General features: G+C 45.8%; 1 protein-coding gene across 1 annotated transcript in view; it reads right to left on the minus strand.

Annotated features, from left to right (window-relative positions):
- Positions 1-23,200, minus strand: part of ARMH4 (armadillo like helical domain containing 4) — a 68,519-nt gene that overhangs the window by 24,701 nt on the left and 20,618 nt on the right. Inside the window, exon 5 of the mRNA XM_075031033.1 lies at positions 17,354-17,605. Coding sequence (XP_074887134.1) covers positions 17,354-17,605 — 252 coding nt within the window. The remainder of the gene's footprint in view (positions 1-17,353; positions 17,606-23,200) is intronic.

The following is a 23,200-nucleotide window of genomic DNA, read 5'->3' on the forward strand; positions in this document are numbered from 1 at the left end:
CTGTTCAAATAATGAAGAAATGATTTGACATGCGAGAACCTTCACAAAATTATCTGGATAAAGCTTCAGAGCTTAATCCACTTTCAAAGTAGCAGAAAATATTTATTATCTAAATGCTGATGGCCACCCTGTACTGCTCAGCTTCCAAAGCTGGCGAAATGGGCCAGAAAGTTTTCTGTTGACTTGACAAGGATTGTGTCATGTCCTCTAGGAAAACTCTGCAGAGACAGACACATAAAGAAGGCACTGACAAGCCCCAAGGAAGAGGACACTTTTTAAACTCATTTTTGTAGCAGCCTGATTGCACTGTGGTTTTAAAGGAGAGTAGATACACTGAAGAACTGAATTCACAGGCTTTCCAACCATGCACAACCTGATTTATTCTTGATGACCACCTCCCTAACATGACTCCATCCTTACATGCCAGCGGATCAATGCTGCAGGCGCTCTCCTCCTCCGTGGCCCCATGCACCAGGCAGGATTCATTCACCCCGTACTGACCGGCTGCTTCACGCCCTCCAGGTGAGACGGGCAACTTGGTCAGAGCTCAAAGGGAGCCGGCCCATGCCCACTTGGGGGCAGCCGCTCCTCCTGAGACCTCCAGGTTCTTGCCAGATGATGGGATGCCTGAGGGTACATAGTCCATCACACACAGAGTCGTTCGCACCCCAAGCAAATGGGTTGATGGGAGATTTTTGTCCAAACTCACGGCAGGTGACTCTCACCTCCAGGCTGGAAGGTTTGTAGCGCACGGCGTCACCCACAAGATAAGAAGATGCAACAAAGGTCAAAAAATACAAGACGCAGCAGCAGGAGAAGGCACTATGAAATATTTAGAGACCTTTGCCAGGATTTTATATCTCCCAGCGTGCAGATAAATCTCCATGTTATGCGTTGAAAGTAATCAGCCTGGAGAAAGACACGGGCATCTCATCAGAGTTCAAGCAGGGGGCTGGCTGCTTATCTTCCAACAGGTCTTGCAAAATCCTGCAAACAAGTCAGTGAGCAAGCTCTAATCTCAAAGGCAACGTTAACAGCCTTCCCTGAGAAGGAAATTGTTATCCAACAGCATATTTCAGAAATACACAAAGCCAAGAAAAGGTTGGGAACTAGAAGTTTCTTTTGGCTGTTTTGAAGGTATCACAGTCCATCAGTCAGGAGAGTGCTTTGCCTGAATAAGCGGCAATTTTGGTTTATAACTGCAAATATTCTTCACAGGGAATTCCCAGAGGAAAGGCTGCCTTTTCCACAGCACAAACAAAACCTCTACAGGCCACCTAAAATCTGCAATTCTTTGTAGGTACGGAAAACAATGAAACTGCAGAGCACTTCTGAAATTTAGTCCTAAACATGAAAGATAGATTACTGGCCTTATCCTATAATGTTGTAAATCGGTTGACAGATTTAGGCAATTATTGATCAAGCCTAATTAGGACTTTGATCAATGGACCAGAAGAACTGTTGACCCAAATGAGTTCATCACAACATCCTGATTTATAAATCTGTCCCTTGACAGCGAAATGCTATTTGTCCACATTTAGTTGAACTCGAAGGGATACAGAAGCTTAAGTTTAATTTTCAAAGTCCATTTCTAAGAGATAACAAACAGATCTTCCAAAGCCAAAGGAACAACAAACCACGCATTCCCGTATGAGCTGTTGGATCCATAACCCAGACAGCTTTGGCAATCCACAGCCAATTTGTGCATACAAGAAAATTTCCATTCCAGTATCTGTGAATAGCAAACAAGACCCTGCGAAACAGAGCAGAGCAAACCTATCTGGTGCCTTGCTGAAAATGCCATTACTTTCTATGCTATTGCACCAGCTTTTCTGCATTGAAGACCTGAGATAAGATCCTGCCTGTGCTGCAAGCAGGAAATTAACTCAGCCCAACAGCGACAACAACTGCAGGGCAGACCGGCCGCAAAGGAAAACGTGCCGAGACCTCAGCAAGGGAAGGGGATGACATAAACTTACGCTCACCTCTGTACTCAGCTGCGTGTCTTTGGTCCCTGAGTTAAATTATCAGCAAGGTCATACCTCTGATTTCAGTATACAAATGTTTTATGTGGAGCGTGGTGAACCTGAAAGACGCTGTGCAGATAAGCACCTTGGAAGGTACCTTTACTTACCGAGTCACATCTCCCTGCCGGTCCACAAAACCAGACAGTTTCTGGGGTTTCTGTCCCTGGCATATGGTTAAGAGCTGTGGGAGGAAGGTTGTGCCAAAGGATGAGAATGTAAGACTGTACAGGATCAGCGTAGCCCCGCATCCCATCTCTGAAGGCAGATGCTCACAGAAAAGCCTAAATGCAGGGCAAACACACAGCTGATACTTCCCTGCCTCATTCTCCAGCCTGCAGCAATTTACTGCTGATCCAGGGGTCACAGCTTTCTACAAACATGTAAAGAGAGACAGTATCTACCCGCAAGAACCTAAATGAATAAACAATCACAGAAGCATCGATATTGTCCCATCTATGAACACCAGGACTAAGGCACAGGATGGGTCAGTGATTTGCTCAAGGACACATTAAAGAAAAGCAGCACTGCCAGTGATTAAATAGATGAGGAGACCAGGCTCCGCTTACAACCAGTCTAGGTCTGGCTGGCTTAGTAAGGCTGACAGTGGCCAACAGCATTCGTCTAGGAAAAGCTTATAAACGGGACGATCAGACAGCGACGCTCCCCTTACACACCCTCCTGGCACCCGGTGCTTTGTGGCTCAGAGACCTGCGGAGCCAGGTGCAGGGCTGCTGCATTTGAAAGATACAGATGGATTTTTCCTCTGTGAAATTGCCTACCCAAATGGAAAAGCAAACACGCAAACTGTAAGCATCCTCAGCAACCTGTGGATAGGTGCTCTCCCATGGTTAGCAATGCACCGAGCGAAGTCTCCCGTAATTTATTATGAACCTGCCTCCTCCTTCCTCTTTCATGAGATGCTCCCCAGGTCTGGTATCGGGGGACAGTCACTCCATGTTTCCCTGCTCAACACCCTTGTGATTTTACCAGCCTTGGTCAAGGTCTGTGTAGTCATTCCTTGAATAGAATCCCATTTATCCTCTGGTTATTCTTTTTATTTTGTCCTTTTGGTTATTCTTTGGTTATCCGTCTTCTTCCACATACCTTTTCCAGCTCTCCTGTATCCTTTTCCAGATGGGCAGAGGAGCAGAATGGCACTGAGTACTTACGGTCAAAATGATGGTTGTTATTTTTCTCTCTGCAACTTTGTTCCCCCGCATCCCACCAGGCCAGTGTTCCTACTGTATCATCCTCCCCTTCCTCTCATAAGGATTTGGGGCAGAGGATTTGCTTTAATTTCTACTCTTCGCCAAGAATCCCGAGTTCACCATCCAAACTCACTCTCTTGTGGTGATAGGACTAACAATAAAAATAACTCTCAGCCTAAATTTCCCCCTGGAACTTGACTGTCCCTAGGATTTTCTCCAGGATCTCTTTCAGAAACATTATCTATGCTTTCCTACTCACTCAGACATAAATAAGTCCTATTTTCTTCCATGACTCAGCAGGGATATTTACTCTGAGCATTAACACCCACCCATCCCGAGCTTGGAGTGACAGTGCCTCTGGATCACTACCCAGGGCCTGGGACAGGGTAGGACGGGTCCAGTACTCATCACGTGGGAAACCTGTTGGTAAAGTCTGGTTTTAAGGCATGCAGAGCAGAGGAGGGAAGCAACCAAGCTGGCAGGCCATGAGGAGGGACTCCAGCACCCTCAGGATCACACCGGGTAGCCACAGACCTCTCCTGGCTCATCCCAGGGAGACAAGGACAAGGCGATTCTCCTGCCCACACATGCTGTGTAATAGATCTAGTGTCACTGTTGGCAGGAACTTGAAGCAGATTCAGAGTATATTAAGAATTAAGAGTCCCGGTGTTTTTTAAACCCTCATATTCATCTTCAGAGCCCACACAGTAGTGACTAATCAAACCTTAATAACTAATCATTGCTGCTGACAATTAGTACCGTTGAAGTGCGCTTTCCCGACAGCCGATGACTGATTCGGGGATGCCAGCTCTGGTTTGCAGGGATGGTGTCGCAGCGCTTGTGCTGGTCCATGTTTACGCACTGTCCCAGGAGATCCCACCGGCTGCAGTGACGGCTCCGGCAGACGTCCCCGGGGACAGGATCCCCTGCAGTGCCCTGGGAAGGAGCCATGCAGCTGCATCCCAAGCCCCGTGCTGCCCCTGAAGGCATTTCTGCGTGCTTGGTGCTGTCAGAGCCCTCCCGCAGCCAGGCCAGTACCTCCTCTTGGGCAGAGGTGATCCAGCATGGTTTGAGACATTAAACCTGGGCCAAACTTAACCACTGTGGCTTCTGCTCTGAGCTTGTCAGGATACAAAATCTGAGGTCAAACACAAGGGGCCAGTGATGCAGCCCTGCTAAGCATGAGGTAAAATGGTACATGGTCCCAGAGAAGGGTCTTCACAGACCTCATAGCAGCTCCAAGGCTGTGGCACCAGGGCCTCCACCAGAGCAGTCACCAGAACGATGCTCAGTTTTGCTAGCTGGGCTTCTGACTTTATCTGCTCCATTAAGATATGCACCTTAGCAAAAAACGTTCCTGGCTTGCCTCTGTCTAGTAGAAGTTAAATTAACCCTCTGCTTCTCCTGCTCCATGCCTGCGATTGTATTGGAGCATGCAACGTGTGGCTGAACAGAGTTGGCTCACCATGGGGACACTGCAAAATTGTGACTTAAGGAGTCATCACAAAATACCTGAGCCACACAGACCAGCCACAGGCACATTCCCAACTAATGGGAAACATAAGGTGCTCTGACCTAGCTCAGCTCGTCTCGCTGTGGCCAGGCGATGGCACATCACCTTGAGGTCACTGCAGACTAAGCCCACATACACAAGCAGCTACCGTGCTTCGGCTGATGCTCTGTAACTTGACATAAGCCTGTGGCACAAGACCGCACGAGTCTCCCAGGAAGGCTGCAATCATGAACTCATTTGCTGGCTACAATAAAGACAGCAAAGGGGACAGGAGTAGGCAGCTGCATTTTGTCTGGCAAAGAAATCCACCTCCAGCCCAGATATTACACAGCTGCACTCTTACAGGCAGTAGGTGTCTATTGGAGGACTATATCCTTGCCCGCTAAATCCCAAAACATCCTCTAAGTCAACAACATGTTATTTGTACTTAATAAAATCTAGCCTTCATAAACAGCTCTCACAGGAACATGTTCTGGCTATGGGAGAGCACATGTAACCAGAAAGCATTGCTTCATTGAGGCTATTAATTTGGTCTAATACTATACTCGACCCTCTACCCAACACTCTCTACAATCAAAAAATAGAAAGAGGCTGTATTTAACCAGTGCTTACAGATACAGAAAATAACAAAACCCAAGAGGAAAATATTCTCCTGACAGGATATTTATACCGCATCCTACCTTATCATTTTCCAGAACTTGTTTACAGACAGTTGCAAGAAAAGCCAGAACTGAGCAGGGCAAAGCAACCCCCCTTACTCACAGGAAGAAATAGCTTCTTTCTTGACTGGAAGGGCAGACGCTGAGACCTCTCCTTGGTCCTAAACCAAAGCACTGGGTTTGGGGACAGCTGTGTTGAAAGGTGTCATGGTTTAACCCCAGCCTGCAACTAAGCCCCACGCAGCTGCTCACTCACTTCCCCCCCAGTGGGATGGGGGAGAGAATTAGAAAGGTAAAAGTGAGAAAACTCATGGGCTGAGATAAAGACAGTTGAATAGGGAAAGCAAAAGCCGTGCACACAAAGTGAAACAAGGAATTCATTCCCCACTTCCCACGGGCAGGCAAGTGTTCAGCCATCTCCAGGAAAGCTCCATCATGTTTAACAGTGACTTGGGAAGACAAACGCCATCGCTCTGAACGTCCCCCCCCTTCCTTCTTCTTCCCCCAGCTTTATATGTTGAGTGTGACATCGTATGGTCTGGAATATCCCTTGGATCAGTTGGGGTCAGCTGTCCCAGCTGTGTCCCCTCCCAAATTCTTGTGCCCCCCAGCCTACTGCTGGTGGGGTGAGAAGCAGAAAAGGCCTCGGCTCTGTGTAAGCACTGCTCAGCAGTAATGAAAACATCCCTGTATTATTAAGACTGTTTCCAGCACAAATCCAAAACATAGCCTCATACTAGCTACTATGAGGAAAATTAACTCTATCCCAGCCAAAACCAGCACAAAAGGGAACAAAATCAGGACAACTCAAGGTGGGGCAGTCCCATGCCAGGTCAATGGAGTGATACGGGGAAGCCATCGAGGGGCCTTTGAAATCCTCCACCGGCGTTAGACCTGTCCTCAAGCGTGCAAAGAGAAATGCCAGCTCAACTTGCACGCCCAGCAAAAGCGCAGAAGGACCATCACGATGCCACGTGTGCCGGGGCTGCGTTTCTGACGGGGACCTCGGAGCAGCATCCAGATCCCCTCAGCACGGGCATCCATAAGCTGGTATGATGGACGCAACAGCACGTCCAACTTACGGGGATAGCGACAGGAGCGCAGTACGTGACACTGCTAAACAAAACGGGGGGTCCCCCGGGGACACACATTGTGGCTGCAGAACGGGTGGCCAGGAGGGCACAGCTCAGCCCCAGTGATTGCATCGAGCCCCTTGCTAAAAAACAAGTAGAAGGCTGAGCATCCACTCCTGAAAAACCAGGCTGTGCAAATACCTGAGGGAGAAAGCCAGCCTGAGCGGTCAGAGGGGAACAGGGGGGATGTGAGGAGAGCAATCTAGAAAAGGAATAAAACCAGAGAAACTCTTGGCCTTGCTTCACATTAATAAAGCCTCAAGCACAGATGGCATTGCTGGTATATTAAAATAAATGATAGGCTATCAGGGAACAGCCTTGCTGAAACCCGTTATTACATCCCAGGCTTGGATGACGCTGTGATTAGAGTTATTCAAAAACAAGGCAAAAAAAAAAAAAAAAAAAGAAAGTAAAAGTCTCCAGTAATTCTCACTGTATTGAGCCCTCTCTGTGATTAATGCTGATACCCACCATTTTTGCAAAACAATTGCTGGAGATTTGAGGTAATTATTTTATTGTCAGTCAAAATCTCAGCAATTTACTTATTTCCAATATATGTTCCTAACTCACTCTCAGGCAGACCAGGACTTGTACATATCAAGAGAGCATCCTTCCAAGAAGGAACTTGGATCTCCTTTGATCCTCAAGGGGTCTTAATTTGAGCAAACACCAGAAGGGAGATAGGTTTAGCATTAGTCATTTGTGGTTTGCACTGCCCAAGCAGAGAGAAAGCGTATCTACATTCTCATTAGAAAGGAATATTTTAAAACTATCTTCTCAATAAATTACCCTCTCTCTCCCTGCTACTCATCACAATGAGCTCTCTTCCTCTATTTTTCTCTTACTGGCTCTGCAATGGTGCCAACATTTTAACCCAAAATGTCAGCCTTTCATGCAAATCCCCAGAAGGACAGAGGTAATTCAAGGCCAATGAACCTTCACATTCCCTCTCTCCATTTTTTTTTTTTTGGAGGGCTTGAAATGTCATGAAAACAGACAGATCTTCTGCATCGCAGTATAGATCACTATTAGAAAATAAATGTGATTTCTCCAACATAAGAACGAGTCTCTTTTTACAAGGCAAAGGCCACCCAGACTAGCACATAAAGGAAAAATTAATAACTCTCACCCAGGGAAAGCTACTGCCCTGCCTGTGTTCTTAAATCAAGCTAAGTGATTATGAAAATCCAAAGGGAGAGAGGGCTGAAAACCATCTCCTCTGTCTAAATAGAGCCAAGTTTTCTGACACATTATATACTGAAGGATAGAAGAGGCAACGCACACTGAGATGCGATACGCACATACACTGAAACTGCAGACATGAGGGAAAAAAAGGATTACTGCAGATTAGAAAGACAGTGAAGACACTACGATTTATATTACAGTAGGGCTGACAAACAAGGGGACAGACAGACAGTGCCAAGGCAGCTGACAGTCTAGAAGGACGCCTGCTTCACCACGCTGTGCAGGAACCCAGATGGTGCTTAGTTAGCAGATGCAGTCCAGCCTTTGCAGCACGGAGCTCTGCGCAGGCTAATGGACCCTATCCTTTAACCCAGGCGAAAAACCAAGATAAATTATTTGGAGCAGCAAATGCCAAGCCGTGCTCCAAGGTAGACACGTCCTAACTCTGAAGGCTGTTGGAAACGGATGGATAGAGCCAGACAGCTGGAGAAGGTCAAAAACGCTCAGCCATGTGCTTGAGTTTTCCAACTTTGCTTTCTTGGACCAACAAGAGTAACTGGAGGTGCAGGCAGAAAGTCTGTTCGAAGAAGTCCTCCTGTGTTGGGAAAGCCCAGGAGCTTGGTGCTGCTGCAGGCTTGCCTTTCCATGCTCCCCAGCAAGCCGAGAAGGATTTCTCGGCTCATCTATGGTCTGCCAGGCAAATTGTAGGCAACTAGTGGCCCAGACTTCTGTTCCCTTCAGCAAAATTTCCCTAACACATTCCACACACAAACTTCAGCCAAGGCTTCCCTGCCCCAAGCTGAGGAGACAGCCATTTCCACCACAGAAGCCATCACTCCCTCCTTGCGGGTATTGCAGGAGATTTTTGCATGGCAGCGTAGCAAGGTCCAGGGCACGCAGGAGTGACAGCAGCCCTCAGGCTTGGGTTCATCCATGCCTCCCACCACCCATTAGAAACGTCCCCCGGTCAGCCAGACCTCAGCTAGGAGTTCTCATACTGACCATGTCAGCCATGGTGACCAATGTCCCCTCTCTCCTCCCACGAACCAGCAGACAATTTCTCCATGGCTTACACCACCTCATTCCAAACTGAAGAAAAAGAGGCAGAAATGCTGTGGATGGACAGGAACTCTTCATTCCCCCAGCAATAGCCAGTAACCCCACACCTTGTCTGATGGGATCCCGTCTTCTTTGTGGGCAGGGAGAGGGAAGGCAGAGCCAAACCCGAGCAAACGTCTCTAAATCCACCCCCAGCTCCTGGAGGTAGCACTTAAGGGCTGGTAACAAATGGGCTTAGCCAGTCTTCCTCTGACACAGGTTTAACTACATGTATAAACCTTGTGGAAGGGCTGCTACTTCAAAGTAATGTATCTGAGGATGTTATAGTGCTGCTGTTTCTTGATATACTCCACCAAAACTGTCAGGCTAAAGTACCAGCCCAAGTTTCCTGCTGGAGGTTTCCATGTAGAAAGGCTCCTGCTGTCTTCCCCTTCCTTATGACAAATTGCAAGCACACACATCTTTTTATCATGAGCAACAGCTTTATTTCACATGTTTCTGATAGCTGCTTGCTTTCAGAGCTGGGAATCACCAAAACACCCTCTGATCTTCTGTTTTACTCATCTCTATTCCCTTCTCTTGATCTTGATTTCTGCTTTGAGGACAAGAGTTGAGGTGCTTCCAAGAGGAAGAACATGGCTCCAATCCATTAGTGGTTCATGCTCCGTGGCTGGAAATTCCTCATCCTGGTTCCCAGTAGAACAGACACGCTGTCAGCTTCTCCCATTTAAAACTCACGGATCTTGTTCACAAGGGCACAGCAGTCTTGTGCTGGATGGAAAAAGGGAAAAGCAGGGTGGTAGGTCAGGACCACAGGGCTCAGACTTGTCCAAGTTTTGCATCTCCTGGAAGGTCCAAGGTCCCAGCGTGAGGCATAGAGCTGCTTCTCACCACGCCACGGAGCACCACGCTGCAGAGTGTGTGCAGGACTGGTCTGCAAAGCTCCTTATCTCAGCTGGCTTCAGAGCAGAAGTAGGAGCAAGTCAGGTCGAATAAAGAAGCAATATTGAAGAGGGGAAAGAGGCACAGTCCCCAAAATGCCTTGGGATAAAATTTGACGAAAAGAAAAAGCCATCTCCGATGTGAATTGTTCCCTCCTGGGAGCTGCTCTGTTGTTACAATAGCATATGCAACACCGAGCTGGCAGAGAGGATCGTTATTGTTTACAGGTATGTGGATGCAAAATTTCCTTTGACAAGGCAAACCTGATTAAATATGAGTCTGCTCCAGGATTAAGACGCAACCGTGAGCAATCTCTTACAACAGTTAAAAGAGAAGTCATTCCAAACAGAGTGCACATCTCTCACGAGGAACAGAAACTTGATTTAGGCACAGATTGATGATGGGAGCTTTACTACTGCTTGGGAGAGGGAAGGGGAGCTAGCAAGGAACATATGGAACTGTATAAATTATTTGGAGCACCCAGAAAGACAGGAAAAATAATCATCTATATTTCTGAGACTGCTCATTTCAGTCTGCAGCCATCTGGAACACAGACCTCGCGTGGCCAACACTTTGTGCAACAAAACTCCCATAAACACGTACAGGGCAAAGCTACAGAGGGCAGGATTGCTGCAGGCAGCTGCACTTTGAACACATTGGGAAGAAAAATTTGCTGGCTCCGCTCCTGATCCCGGCTCCTGCCAGTCTCTCTCACTTGGGATTTCTATGAACTCAGTCCCTTCTGTTGGGATGGTGACTTTTTGTGTCATCCTTTGCACCTTTTCCAGGGAGAAACGCAGGTGCGCGCATCCTTCCTCCAGGAAGAGAAAGGAAATGCCCAAGCCCATGCCCAAGCACTAATTTAATTCCCCTCCTTCAAATCCCTACTCTGCTAAAAGCTCCCTCATGAAACCAGTGGGGTCACTTGGCCTCTCTGTGTTTTTGCTTACCACCTGTAAAACATGGATACCCTTTCCAGGGTAATTAAGAAGATAAATACATTAAAGATTAAAAGGCACTCTGATGTTCCAATAACACGAGCTGTAAGAGTACTTAAAATAGATCCATTCTGGGCAGCAATTAAAGAACATATTACTAACTTCTGAGTCTCAGCTTCTGCCTTCCTAATGCTGGTTATTTTTGCCCATAAAAGCATTAATCCTATCTTCCTGTAAAAATGACATTTCAAATATTCATCATCTTCTACCACTCTGCTACTCTGCCTTACCATCATTAACCAGTGGCATGCATTGTATGGTTTATGTAGTATAATTTGCGACCACAGAGCTGCAATACATCTAGAGCCATTTTCTTTATAATTGCTCAGAGCTGCAAATATTTTATATCCATTAAAAAAAATCACATTCCAAAAGCATGTTTATTAAGCAAGTCCTTTGTCATTACCTAAGTGAGAGAGTTATATGACCTTCCATTATTGTAAGAACTAAGATCCTACACACAAAAATACATGAAACACAGACATGGTATATATCTTGGAAACTACGTGTCGAGAATTACATTGTCACACTTCATAACTTCTTTCTATACTGCCATTTTATTTCTTTTTATCTTTAATTCCCATCTACAGGAATGGTCCAAACTCCACTGTGTACAATAACTATGCTGTGGTACCAGGCAACTTGGGTGACTTCTTATAAGTTACAGCATAATCACGTAGCCCTGTAATACAGTATTACCGTTGCCATAAACAGGTGGATATAAACAACACACCAATGGTCAGTTAAAGAAATGTAGACCTGAACAAAATGGGTTTAGGGTAAACAAGAGAACAAAAAATAGTATCTAACATACATAAAAGCCACCATATATAGTAAATTCAGATGTAATATGGAACTGCAGATCAAGAAAGAGCGAGCAAGGTGCAAAAGCTTGCTAGCAAACATACAAAAATCACTTCAAGTGGACCCTAACGTGAGAAGGAAGAAACCATCAACATGAACATCCTATTCCTCCTGGCAAAGAACTCCAGATGTTGATAACCCCCCCTAATGAACTCACCACAAACCCCTGAATGAAACCACCAACCTCAGGACCCACAGAAGCACGGGAAGGGCAAGCTTAACACCAGGATAAAGCACAGAAACTAAGTGTGTGTGTAACAATCCTAACAGCATTATTATTTCTTTTCTTTTAATAATTAGATCTGGACTAATAAAGATTAGACTCTTAAGATTTCAATTATATTAGCAACAAATTCTTAGTTTTATAAATATATGAGGTGTGTCTCCTCTTTGCCCATAAAACAAGATTTTGAGCATAACAATGGAGTTTCCTCTGTTAAGGTTTATGGTTCAAATCAGTCTCTCCTCTGTTTACTGCTGTTTTCTCATATTAGTGGTGGCCTCAGATAAGCAACTGGTGGTGTCGGTCAACATCTTAAAGAACCAAAGCCCACCATAACAACCTCTGCTTAGACAACTTGAGCCATATATTCAGACCATCATAACCCTTTATGCCTCAAGATGAAAATGTCATGGTCACTCCAAACAACTCCATACGTTTTGAATGCACAAAGCAAACTACTGCATGCTCCAAAGCAGCAAAAATAAAGGCTTAGTAAATGCCCTAGACCTCCTGCTGTTACCTTACTATGGATAGAAGGAGTTCTTCATCTTGGGACATGAATGATAGGCAAGTACTATGGCATTAGCAAATAGCTTGGGAGGCTGGGGACATTTTCATGCTCTACCACAAAGTTCCCACACCAGTTCAACCTGAGTTGTTATGTCTTGGCTCATGGTTTGTAAAATAAGGATTCTCAGAGACTCAGGGAGAATAAATACTCTTAAGAAGTGAGAGAAGAGCACAGTCACAGTAGCCACCACCAACGGAGAACTAGAGGGCCTTGATCTCCATGGAGGTGTACAACAAAGACCATCTACTTTAACATTCACGAGGAATAGCTAAAGGACCCAGAAACCGTTCATTAGGTTTGAACCCACCTAAACCAACTGCAGTTCTCCTTGTACTGCATAAACACAAAAGAGGTAGAAGGGAAAAAGTATGCATTTTTATTCATTCCCAGAAAGCCCAAGCTTCCTGCCCCTCTGACGCTCTCCAACCAGTTAGTGTTCACCTACGACACACCACCTACACACAAATCAAGAAACAAGTAGAGAAAGGTCAAAGTCATCTCACACATAATGCAGAGAAGTCCCAAAGTACTGCCATGTCCTTCACTGGCAACCTCTGGAGACAAAGTGTTTGGACAGGGCACCAAAAGAGACCCTTTATATTCAGACGTTTCTTCTCCAGAGCTGCAGGCCATTGGAACAACTTTTGGAGGATCAAATTCTATTTCATAAAGGCACAGATGACATCATCTTCTGCTTTACTTTTTTGTCTAAATATTGCTGGTTAGAGAGTCAGCTGATGGACTGTAAAACTGACAGCCTCATTATTGGCGCTTATAAATTGCCTTTGCTCAGCTGGAGTTAATGTAGGACCATCTGACTTCCCAGAATTGACATTTTTAATGATTCTGTTTCTCCAGCAATTTCTCATTGACCACTACAAAAATCCAAACTGTCTCTTGCTCTGCCAAGCTGTTTGTGGATCAAGTTACTTGCCCTCTAGGGATTTGCCGTGTGTCAGCCACGAGACTGAGCAAACTCAGTAATAACTGACCTGAGAATAGCTACTCTAATACTTCTGGGCTCTTCTGTATTTTAGCACTAAATGTCAAAATTCTGAAAGCCAGAGGACAGACGCATCCCCAGGAGAAGGACATATGTGCAAAGTATTTTAAAAATGGAAAATGCCAGCTGTAAAAGTTTGGTGCTTAGATGGTGTACCCTCATCTTGTACTCTGTTGGGTACCGTTATCTTTCTCCAGGTCTTCCTTTCCTATGCCGTATCCCAGGTCAAGCAGAGCAACTTCTCCTTCTACACCATGTTTCACTCGCACAAGATGGGAAATTCTTCACACCTCAGCGCCATTTGGTGAAGGAAGGGAACGCGCAGATGCGCGCTGTGGGCTGAGGCAGGCGTGAGCACAGTGCCCTGACCCAGCTGCATTCAGAACTGCAGGTCCCTCTGCCAGGGCCTGCACGTGGGGACATCCAGCGGTTACGAAGCCATCTTAAAATTAAAGTCAAGTTAACTTTAGTTTTAGAAGAAAAGCACTTTAAGGAAATGGATCTCAAAGAGGTAGCTTTAGAAGAAAAGCACTTGGAGAAAAAAGGGGTTCAAAGAGAGAGAGTCCATGCACACGTCCAGCAGATCTAAAGCTTTACAAGCCCTTCACGGGGAGTCTGGTTTCTCCAGGCGCTCCAGCAGAACAATGTGGGCAGCTCTTCTGGCCTCCTGCCAGGTTTGGGGGATTTCTTCTGTTCTTAACAATCCACTGCCTCCTGACACAAGCTGTACACTTTTTCCACCCTTCCTGTTCTCCCTAATACACCCCATAAAGAAATACGTAACCAGGACCAGGTATGAACACAGGTATGGACACAGCAGTAGCCCAGCGTGTGCCCACATACCCAGGGCTGGGGAACTGGAGCAGAAACTCCCACCTGCCACCAACTGGGAAGAGGGGAAGGGCTACAATACTGCAGCAGCATCTCAGGGAAAAGGACCCCAGCACCACCACGGAGATGCAACAGCATCTCCCATTGCCCATGCACACCCAGCAAATGAACGCTTCGAACACCTGGCTCCTTGCTTGGCCTCGGATTTTTAGTGTGAGCTTATGCATGTCCTTGGTTTTCTTCATGCCTCTAAAACATAAATAATTTCCCTTCCTCTTAGAAGCACTGTGGGCATCAGCACATTGTAGATGGGGAAGGAAACAACATCAAAGAGCCATTAAGGATGTCTAGACAGAAAAAGAATAAAAGGCTGTTTACATAAGGGTTTAGCTGGTGGAATAAAAGGGGTGAGTCATAAGCAGAGGAATTGATCCCACCATGTCCCCTCTTTTCTTGCTGAAGTCCCATCTAACTCCTAAAGATGAACTCAGCTCAGCCACCGCCTCATCCTCTCCCTCACAGCTGCTTGCACAGACTGCAACAGCTTAAAAATAAAAGGCAATCCAAACCATTTGGATCTGGTGACACATAACCCAGCCAGGCACTTCCAGAGAATGCAGAAATTCATGTCTGCCCAGTCCTTCAGGTGCCCGGACTCAGCGCTCTGCAGCTGACCCAACTTGATAGACTTCACAGAGGGCTCCTCCAATTTGCATGAGGGTCAATAAAACATAAGTTAGGGAGAAAAATCCTGCTTTTTGCCACACAGCCCATTTATTCCAAGTCTGAAATTTTTGGAAAGATGACCTTTCCAGGGTCTAAGAAAGAGAGAAGGTGGTGGAGGATGAAGGCTGCAGGATGATGCATTATTAAACATCAGAAATTGAAACAGACCCATATGTTCAGAAGCTGATCTCTGGAAGAGAAACTGCAAAGTGCATCCTCCAGCATGGCTCTATGCTAGAGCAAGAACCCCTCATAAGAGGTCCAATTACACAAGGAATGTTAAAGGTACATATTGTTTCACAGCCAAGGCCTGCTTATTTTTTGTGCAGGATTATTAAGCCTTTCCAGCCAGAGAGGTTTACTGCACACCGGGGACAGCTTCAGCCTCTGGTCACTGTTTTCTCACCTGCCTCATTTACCAATAGGTATCTCCTACCCTGAGCCTCTTCCTCCAGCATTGAAGGTGGCAGGGCTGGAAATGCAGCCATGACTCCAGTTCAGACCTGCATCAGCTATGAACAGAGCTGTGCCTGATGACTTTTGCAGAACAATCTCCTCCATAGCCCCAAAGTTCATGGCAACAGACTATGTCATATACAACAGCACCTTCAGCACCCTGTTCTGGGAATAGGACTCCCGTCAGAGCCCTCCGAGGACACAACCCAGATGACGTGGCATCAGCCACCCTAGCTGGGATGGTTAAATCTACCATGATCCTTGAAGAGATATCAGTGCCATCTTGGTGTGTGGGGAAACACCTCGGAGCTTGCAAAACGCTGCCGCTCTTGAACACACTACAAAGCACTGGCACCCTTAGCCAGTATTGACTGATACAGCAAAGCTCTGCCAAGCCATCCATCCTCGTACTTACAATCCTGAACCAGACAAGTAGCTTTAGATGGTTAACAGCTTAATGCTACCTTCTTACTATTGCTAGCAGTCATACAGAGCTCAGCAAGCCAGCCCACTGCACCCCTGAGTGCAGCAAATATGCTGCTCCTCTCTCATTTTCTCTCAAGACACCACAAAGATCCTGCACCAAGGAACGGATTGAGGTAAGAACACAAAGCTGCTGATGCAACTCCCATCATAACCTTATGTTTCTTACACACTTTTCCTCTGAGCACTGTCATGTACCTCTTTAATCCAGCTTGCCAATGCCAACCCAGAAAGCCTTAAAGACTTAGAATTATTCCCCTCACACAGCTCCTGTCCAACCCGATGGGATAACAGGACACATGAAACAGATCTGACATGGCAACCATCCAGTACTATGTTTTTCAAGCAAGAGTTAGTGGGACAGGGAGATATCAGACCCGATGCAAACTCAATTTGCCCTCAAAGAACAACCCTCCCACAGAGTTCTTGAAAGATGCTCTTTGACTCAATTCAAAGGAAGCTAACAACGCTAAAGCAGGCTAGAAACAGCACTACAGGGGGAGAACCGCCAGGTTGAATCAGAATTAAACATCATGGGGAAGTGATAGTTCTTATAACACAATATATAAAAGAGTTTTGGGGTTTCTTTATTTGATAAGCTTCTCAAAACAGCTAGTTCTCTAATAGTCACACACAGAGACCTTCTGTATAGATGTGGTTCAGCTCCCACCAATTCACCTGAAAGGTTCCCACTGCTTTTTGATGGGGCTTGGCTTGGAAACTGAGTGTGCTGGGAAATGATCCCAGTGCCCTTAGCCAAGCTGGCCAAGTTCCCTTCCAAACTCTACCTTGTCCCACACCAGCTTTGACTTGCATCAGATGGACATCACACATACAGACACTGATAAGATATTTGTAGGTGGAATAAATTAGTCCAGTCATTAAACACAGGGCCTATATGTACAGTGAGAATAAACTGCATAAAGCTTTACAGAGGCTTTGCAAGTTTGTCTTGCTTAACACTGCCAGCATAGGGTCCCATACCTGGAACATACACCCCTTAAAAATGCCAGAAAAGTGGCACTTTGAAAAAAGCTGCTGAAGTAGCAAACAGGCTGATGAGCATCAACCCAACTACCCTGCTCGCTTTGTCCTCACAGGATTTATATCCCTGCACGAACCCATCTCAGGCAAGGGGAACTGAAATTTCCCCAGGAATCTCACCTGAGAAGTTATTTATTTGTCCACCCTTGGAGCAAGACAACACTAAACTCTGGGAATGAAGGAGCAGGTCTGGAGTATTCAGAGCAGCTCTCCCCAGAATGAAAACTCAGGTCACGCTGCCTGAGACCCATCCCAGTTCAACCAGTTGTCACTGGTGGATGGGGTTTCCTCAGAAATGAACCTGCTCTGCGTTTAGCTTGAGAGCCAACCCGTGAGACTTCCCAGCACGAGGGACGGTCCCACGCAAAGTGAAGAGCAGAAGACATGTCCTCTGTAAGGCTAAAGGAAGAAGGGGCTTTTTCTCTTACCCAGACCCTGGTTCTGCTGCTCCCACTCGATGGTGTCAGGAACCTGGTAGGACACCCCGGCCAGCTGGGCCACAGGGTTTTCCAGGCCAGCTATGGGCTCCTGGGAGGTCTCGCCTGGAAGCGTGAAACCTGGCAGCTCTGTGTCACCCTCCATGCTTTCATCCATCAAGTCTATGTCTTTGTCCTCCTCATCTTCCTCTTCCTCCTCTTCTTCTTCCTCCTCCTCTTCATCCTCTTCCTCTTCCTCACCCTCTGGCCAGGGAGACACAAAAGCAACATTAGGAAAGATCCCACAAGACAGAAGGTTCATACATGTCTGTAAGTGAGCACCAAGACAGCCAACTGATACCACTTCTCCAAAGGCAGACCTCGTACCTGTTTTCTAACAGGAAAGACTCCCAAAGGGGTTAATTTGGAAGCTGCCAAGTAACAATGAGATGTTGTCTTAGACTGTCAAATGCATTAATGGGAAATACTGTTATATTGCTTCCTAATAGCGGAATACAAGCAAGCATGTATATGTGTACAAATACCTGAGTATATATAACTATAGTCCTCTTCGCTCAACTAATTTCAGCTCAAGTGAGAACTATTTCCCTGATTTCCAATCTTGGAGGCAGCAATAAGTTGGTTCTATTTTTAACTTTTATTAAGCCTTTCACAGCTCTGGAAAGGACACGCACCGCTTTCCTGCCCAATTAGACTGATACGGTCCCCCCTCCAGAAAAAGCATCTCGCTTCGATGCGTGCTGGCAGATCAGCTCTTGGGTGCAGGAGAATAGTGGTGATGGCAGCGATCCTCAGCAGGTTTATACCAGCAGTCCCATCACAATGGATTTACACCAGACATAGATATGACCAAGGAAGACTTAACTAAGCACTGGAAAGATGGCAGCACAGCCAACGCTTCACGTGAGAGCAGATAAATGTGACGCCAAGGAAATCCTTGCAGATTCTCCACTAGAGCAGATACCCATCTTATTCCAAAGCTGACTGTACTGTTAACACATGGAGAGGTAAATATTTAAGCCGTATGTCATTGCTAGAATCTAAAATGGCAACACAAGAATGACCATACAGGATCAAACCAATGGTCCTTTCTGCAGACATCCTATTTCTGACCACAAGTAGCTGCAAATGCTGAAGAAAGACTAGGGCAGGGCACACACAGAGCCAGTCTTCCCACAGTCTCTCTTCCCAGCTTTTAGTTATCAAAGACTCAAGGAATTCCTGAGCCAGAATTTGTATCCAAGCTGTTTAATAGCTACTAATGGATCCACCCACCATGAAAAGATAGTATCTGGAATAATGACATGATGGTTAGTTTTTCAAAGCTGGAAACTAAAACATAATATTTATGCACTTTATCTAATTTACATGAAGCTCTGCTCAGCCTTGTAGAAAAACTCCCTCCTGAGGTACTCAGCCTGGGATAGCCCATCACCCTGCATCTGAGCAGCTGGTTTAGCCACAGGTCTAAGACCATGTTAAAAACTAACCATCTAGCAAAATCAACACCTGTTATCTAGATATCCCTTTATTTCTGTTGGAGTTGTACCTCATATAGGTTACAGACACTGCAATAAGATGGAGCAGCTGAGGTAGGACACCTGCACATATCATACCTGCTATAAGTAAAGCAGGTGATGCTTCACTCTTCTCTCTGCCGTGGGATGCAATGGCACTCCAGCACAGCTGTTCAACAAAATACTCAAGAAACAAACTGGGGAACTTTGGGGAAGCTGTTTAGTTGGTGGCTATCCAACTTGAATTAAACTGGGGAAGCTGGCCTCCTTCCTTTGGCCTCTATTCCAGATTGGAATACCTAGAGAAATCAGTGCACATTATAAAAACATGGCATTCACTGTGCTGTTACATGGCATCTCCTTTCCTTCTAATTCAAGGACTTGCTTTAAAACACTGCATGTTTTTTCCAGCTCACCAGACAAGACAATCCTGCTTGCCACCTTTCAATTCTAGCCCTGCATTTCATACAAATGAGCTGTTGTTTGAATTTAGCTGCATCATCCTGCTACAGCGTGGCTTTCAGTACCTGGAAAGGAATGAGCACTCCTGCAAAAATTATACCACACAGAGCATCTAATGGAGCTTACAGGAATGTAGCTGGCTCCTTAAATTCCCATTATGTTTTATAGGCAGTTTCTGTCTTATAATGGGCCCGTCATTTCAAATCAACGTAAGAATTTTCTCTATCAAACCACATGTTTTCATACAAAATACACAGCTTCTGTAAACCTGAGAATGGCACCTGGAGAGTGCTTGCAGGAAATCTGCAAAGACAAGTTAATGTAGGTCTTTTGCCTCTGCTGAGAGCAACACAGCTATAAACATTTCCAAACTTTAATAGCAAAGACACTAAACAGCTAGCACACCAGAGAAGAGGAACATGAAGAGAGGTTTTCCCTAGATGCACTGGGTGAAAAAGCAGCCAAGAGAAAACAGGGATCTGATTTTTATGGCTGAAAAACTAGTTTGGGACAAGGTTTTTAGAAGCTTCTTGTGATTTTAGCAAGCCAAATCGAAGACACCTGCCAGGATCTAGTTTGAAGCAGCAGATAGCCATCTCTGTACCTCCGAGGTCTAGCAGGCAGCCAAGCTGAACACCCAAATTGAAAGTGCTGAGACTACTTATCACATCTGATCATCACCAAAGTACATCAATCATCACGCAGCCACAGCATAAAGCTGTGAATAATGTAGTCCTTGTAGCACAACTGCTGCAATGGGGAAAAGAAAAGGCTCTTAACTTTTTTCCTCCTCCTCTCTAGCTCATTCCTACTTCTGAAAACAGCTTTTTAAGCCCCCATCCCAAAATGCCAACAGCTTGCCTTGCTGCAAGGTGCAGTGCAGAGCACCACTTGGTGGTCACAAGGAGGAAGCTACACTTTAAAAAAATCACAGACTTCACAAATGTTGGATTTCAGAAGCAGAGGTGCAAGAGGAGTCCAGCAGCCGTGGGCAGGCTGCACATAATGCTTGGTAGTCTCATAAGATGGAAAATGGAAGCGAGCACGCCGGAATGTTCACACAGCTGAACCTCAAGCTGGAGTTTTGTGCTTCACATAAGAGCCTTTTACAAAAAATCACATTTTCCCTCCTAAATTGGCACTTTTTGGCCTTTCGGAGGCCTCAGCAGTAGCTTGAAAGAAAAGAAACAGAAGAGACTGAAAGTAGCAAGGACTGAAAGTGCAAAGCCCAGCAGATTCAGAAGGTATTCGGATTTTCACGTGCATTTGCAGACCATTGTGAACTATTTTGTGTATCATAGAATCATTTAGGTTGAAAAGAACCTTAAGATCATCGAGTCCAACGGTAAACCTCACACTGCCAACTCCACCACTAAACCATGTCCCTAAGCACCACGTCTACACATCTTTTAAATATCTCCAGGGATGGTGCCTCAACCACTTCCCTGGGCAGCCTGTTCCAAAGCTTGACAACCCTTTCAATAAAGAAATTTTGCCTAATATTCAATCTAAACCTCCCCTGGTGCAACTTGAGGCTGTTTCCTCTCATCCTATCACTTTTTACCCGGGAAGAGAGACCGACCCCCACCTTGCTACAGCCTCCTTTCAGGTAGTTGTAGAGAGCGATAAGGTCTCCCCCCCTCAGCCTCCTGTTCTGCAGACTAAACAACCCCAGCTCCCTCAAACTGTATATACTCTTCAGTTTTGGCTAAGGTTCATCTGACAAAAAAGGATAAAAACATATGATGAAATGCTAGTGCCTTATGGTCAAGGCACTAGCCTCCAACCAAAAAAAAATGCAAGTAGAAATTTTGCTTGGCCACAGACGTGAATCTAGGAACACTTCTGAACGCCTGACAGTGGTCAAAAGTGCCCCTTGCTCGCTGAAGCACAGGTACACAGCACCTATAGCAGTTTCAGCTATGAGCCATCCTTGCTCTATAGATCTTCTTATGTTACATATAAGCTGATCCTGTTATTCTATTTGCACGCACCGAATCCTAGCTCTTGCTTGTGATGTGCCACGTGGACCTGTCAAGGAGGGATGGTATCCTGTCTTCTCTCCCAGTAACACCAGGAGATTTCAGCACTGAAAACCACTTTTAGCCCAAGCAGACGTTCGTATTTTCTACTGCAGTTAGGGTAATGCAACAGTAGTCTAGGGCAGTTAAAGTCTCATCGCCAAGAGTGAAGAAATCCAAAATCTGCCACTCTTGGACAGACTAAATAAGCACTGTATTCTGTAAAGCAGGCTCTGCTTTGCCTTCATTGAAACAGGAAAGCAAAAAAACCCAAGAAAATTAACACTTTCCTGCTGTGACTACTGTACAACCTAAGAAAGACAGAGCAGCAGGAATCCCCAGGAAAATGAGATTCTCAGTTCACGTGTCAAAGATTTTAGTTTTGAAGGACTTGACAACCTTGTAACAGGCATTCAGATTTTCAGATTTGGAGGAGCTATAGGAAAGCACCAAGAAAACAAGTCTAAGACAAAATAACAAATTTTTAGCAGAGTTTTGGGGGGTTCCCAGCTTTATTAGTAGTCACCAGAAACCGCAATGATTGGGCTTTATCATGGGACTCTGTAGTGATCCATTAGCAACACTGGTGATATCCACAGGATGGGATTTGCTATTTCAAGGTGGTAAAATCTCCCTATGCTTGCTTCAAAAAAAGGTTTTTCACTACAAAACTGTACATATCCATGATAACTTTCATGGCTCAGCAGAGAAATACGAGACCACCTCACACCTCCTTCCTGAGGCATTTCCCTGACCCAGCAGGAACCTGGGTTCCTGAAGCAGCCGGACAACAGCCATCATCCCGCAAGTAAAAACTTCAGCCCGCGATGGGAGCAGGGCCCTCGCAAATCAACTGCAAAGAGGGACCTTGGCCCCTCTGGACCACGCCATGCTGCAGAAAAAAGGACGACAGGGTCAGCTCTTCCTCCTGGCAACTCAAAGTACCAACAACCCATTCCTCATAGATGACTTTAGTCAGGCTTCATGCTTCTCTACGGGCTTCACGCAGCTGCAGAAAGCCACGCTCCTCCCGAGCAGGAGGAAATCTGAATTACTCGCAGCGTTGCTATGAGATGGGTGCAATCACTGCCGTCAGCAACGTGCTACAAACAGGCTGCGACGGCAATGAAGAAAGGGGTTTTGGTATAACGGTATGTCGTAAGCTGGAGCTGAAGCCACTGTTGTCATAACCTTGCTCAAGGCAATGGAGTTAGTTCGGGGCCTCTGTTTGCAGTTGAAGAAACCTTCACTGAAGCAGGATGTTTCTATCTTTAGATATTTTCCATTAATGTTTGCAAACGTTTTTACTCCTCAGAAGATTCAAGAAACCATCATTTGTCAGGTTTAGCACACAAGAGAAACATCTTGCTGTGCCCTGAGCAGCAAGGTGATAGATTCACTCACAGTCACAAACTGAATTCAAATTGAAAAAAAAAAAAACCAAACCCAAACTAAAAAGGAGGTTGCAGGACAAAACCTGGAGTTTTCATTTTCTCTGTCCTTTCCCTTTCCAGCCTCCCTCACATCAAACTCAGAGGACAATGATGTCTAGACAGTAACGCAGAGCATTGTTATATTTCACGATCGTCTAAGCTGTGATTTTATACGGTACCCAGCACTGTAGGGTCTGAGTGCCAAGTAAGTCGTGATTAACCAGCAGCCAGTGCTAATTGGTTTCCAGTGGTGAGCCCGCTCTTCGCATGACTTCAGGGAGATGCAGCATGCCAAGACCTCTCCTGTACGAGCACTGAGCGACGGCTGCAGAGAGCGCCGATCTAGAACCCACCTGCATAACGTGCCCATGAAGGAAAGGAGAGCACCATGGAGCACGATGACCC

Source organism: Buteo buteo, chromosome 6, assembly GCF_964188355.1.
Source record: "Buteo buteo chromosome 6, bButBut1.hap1.1, whole genome shotgun sequence".
Lineage (NCBI taxonomy): Eukaryota > Metazoa > Chordata > Aves > Accipitriformes > Accipitridae > Buteo > Buteo buteo.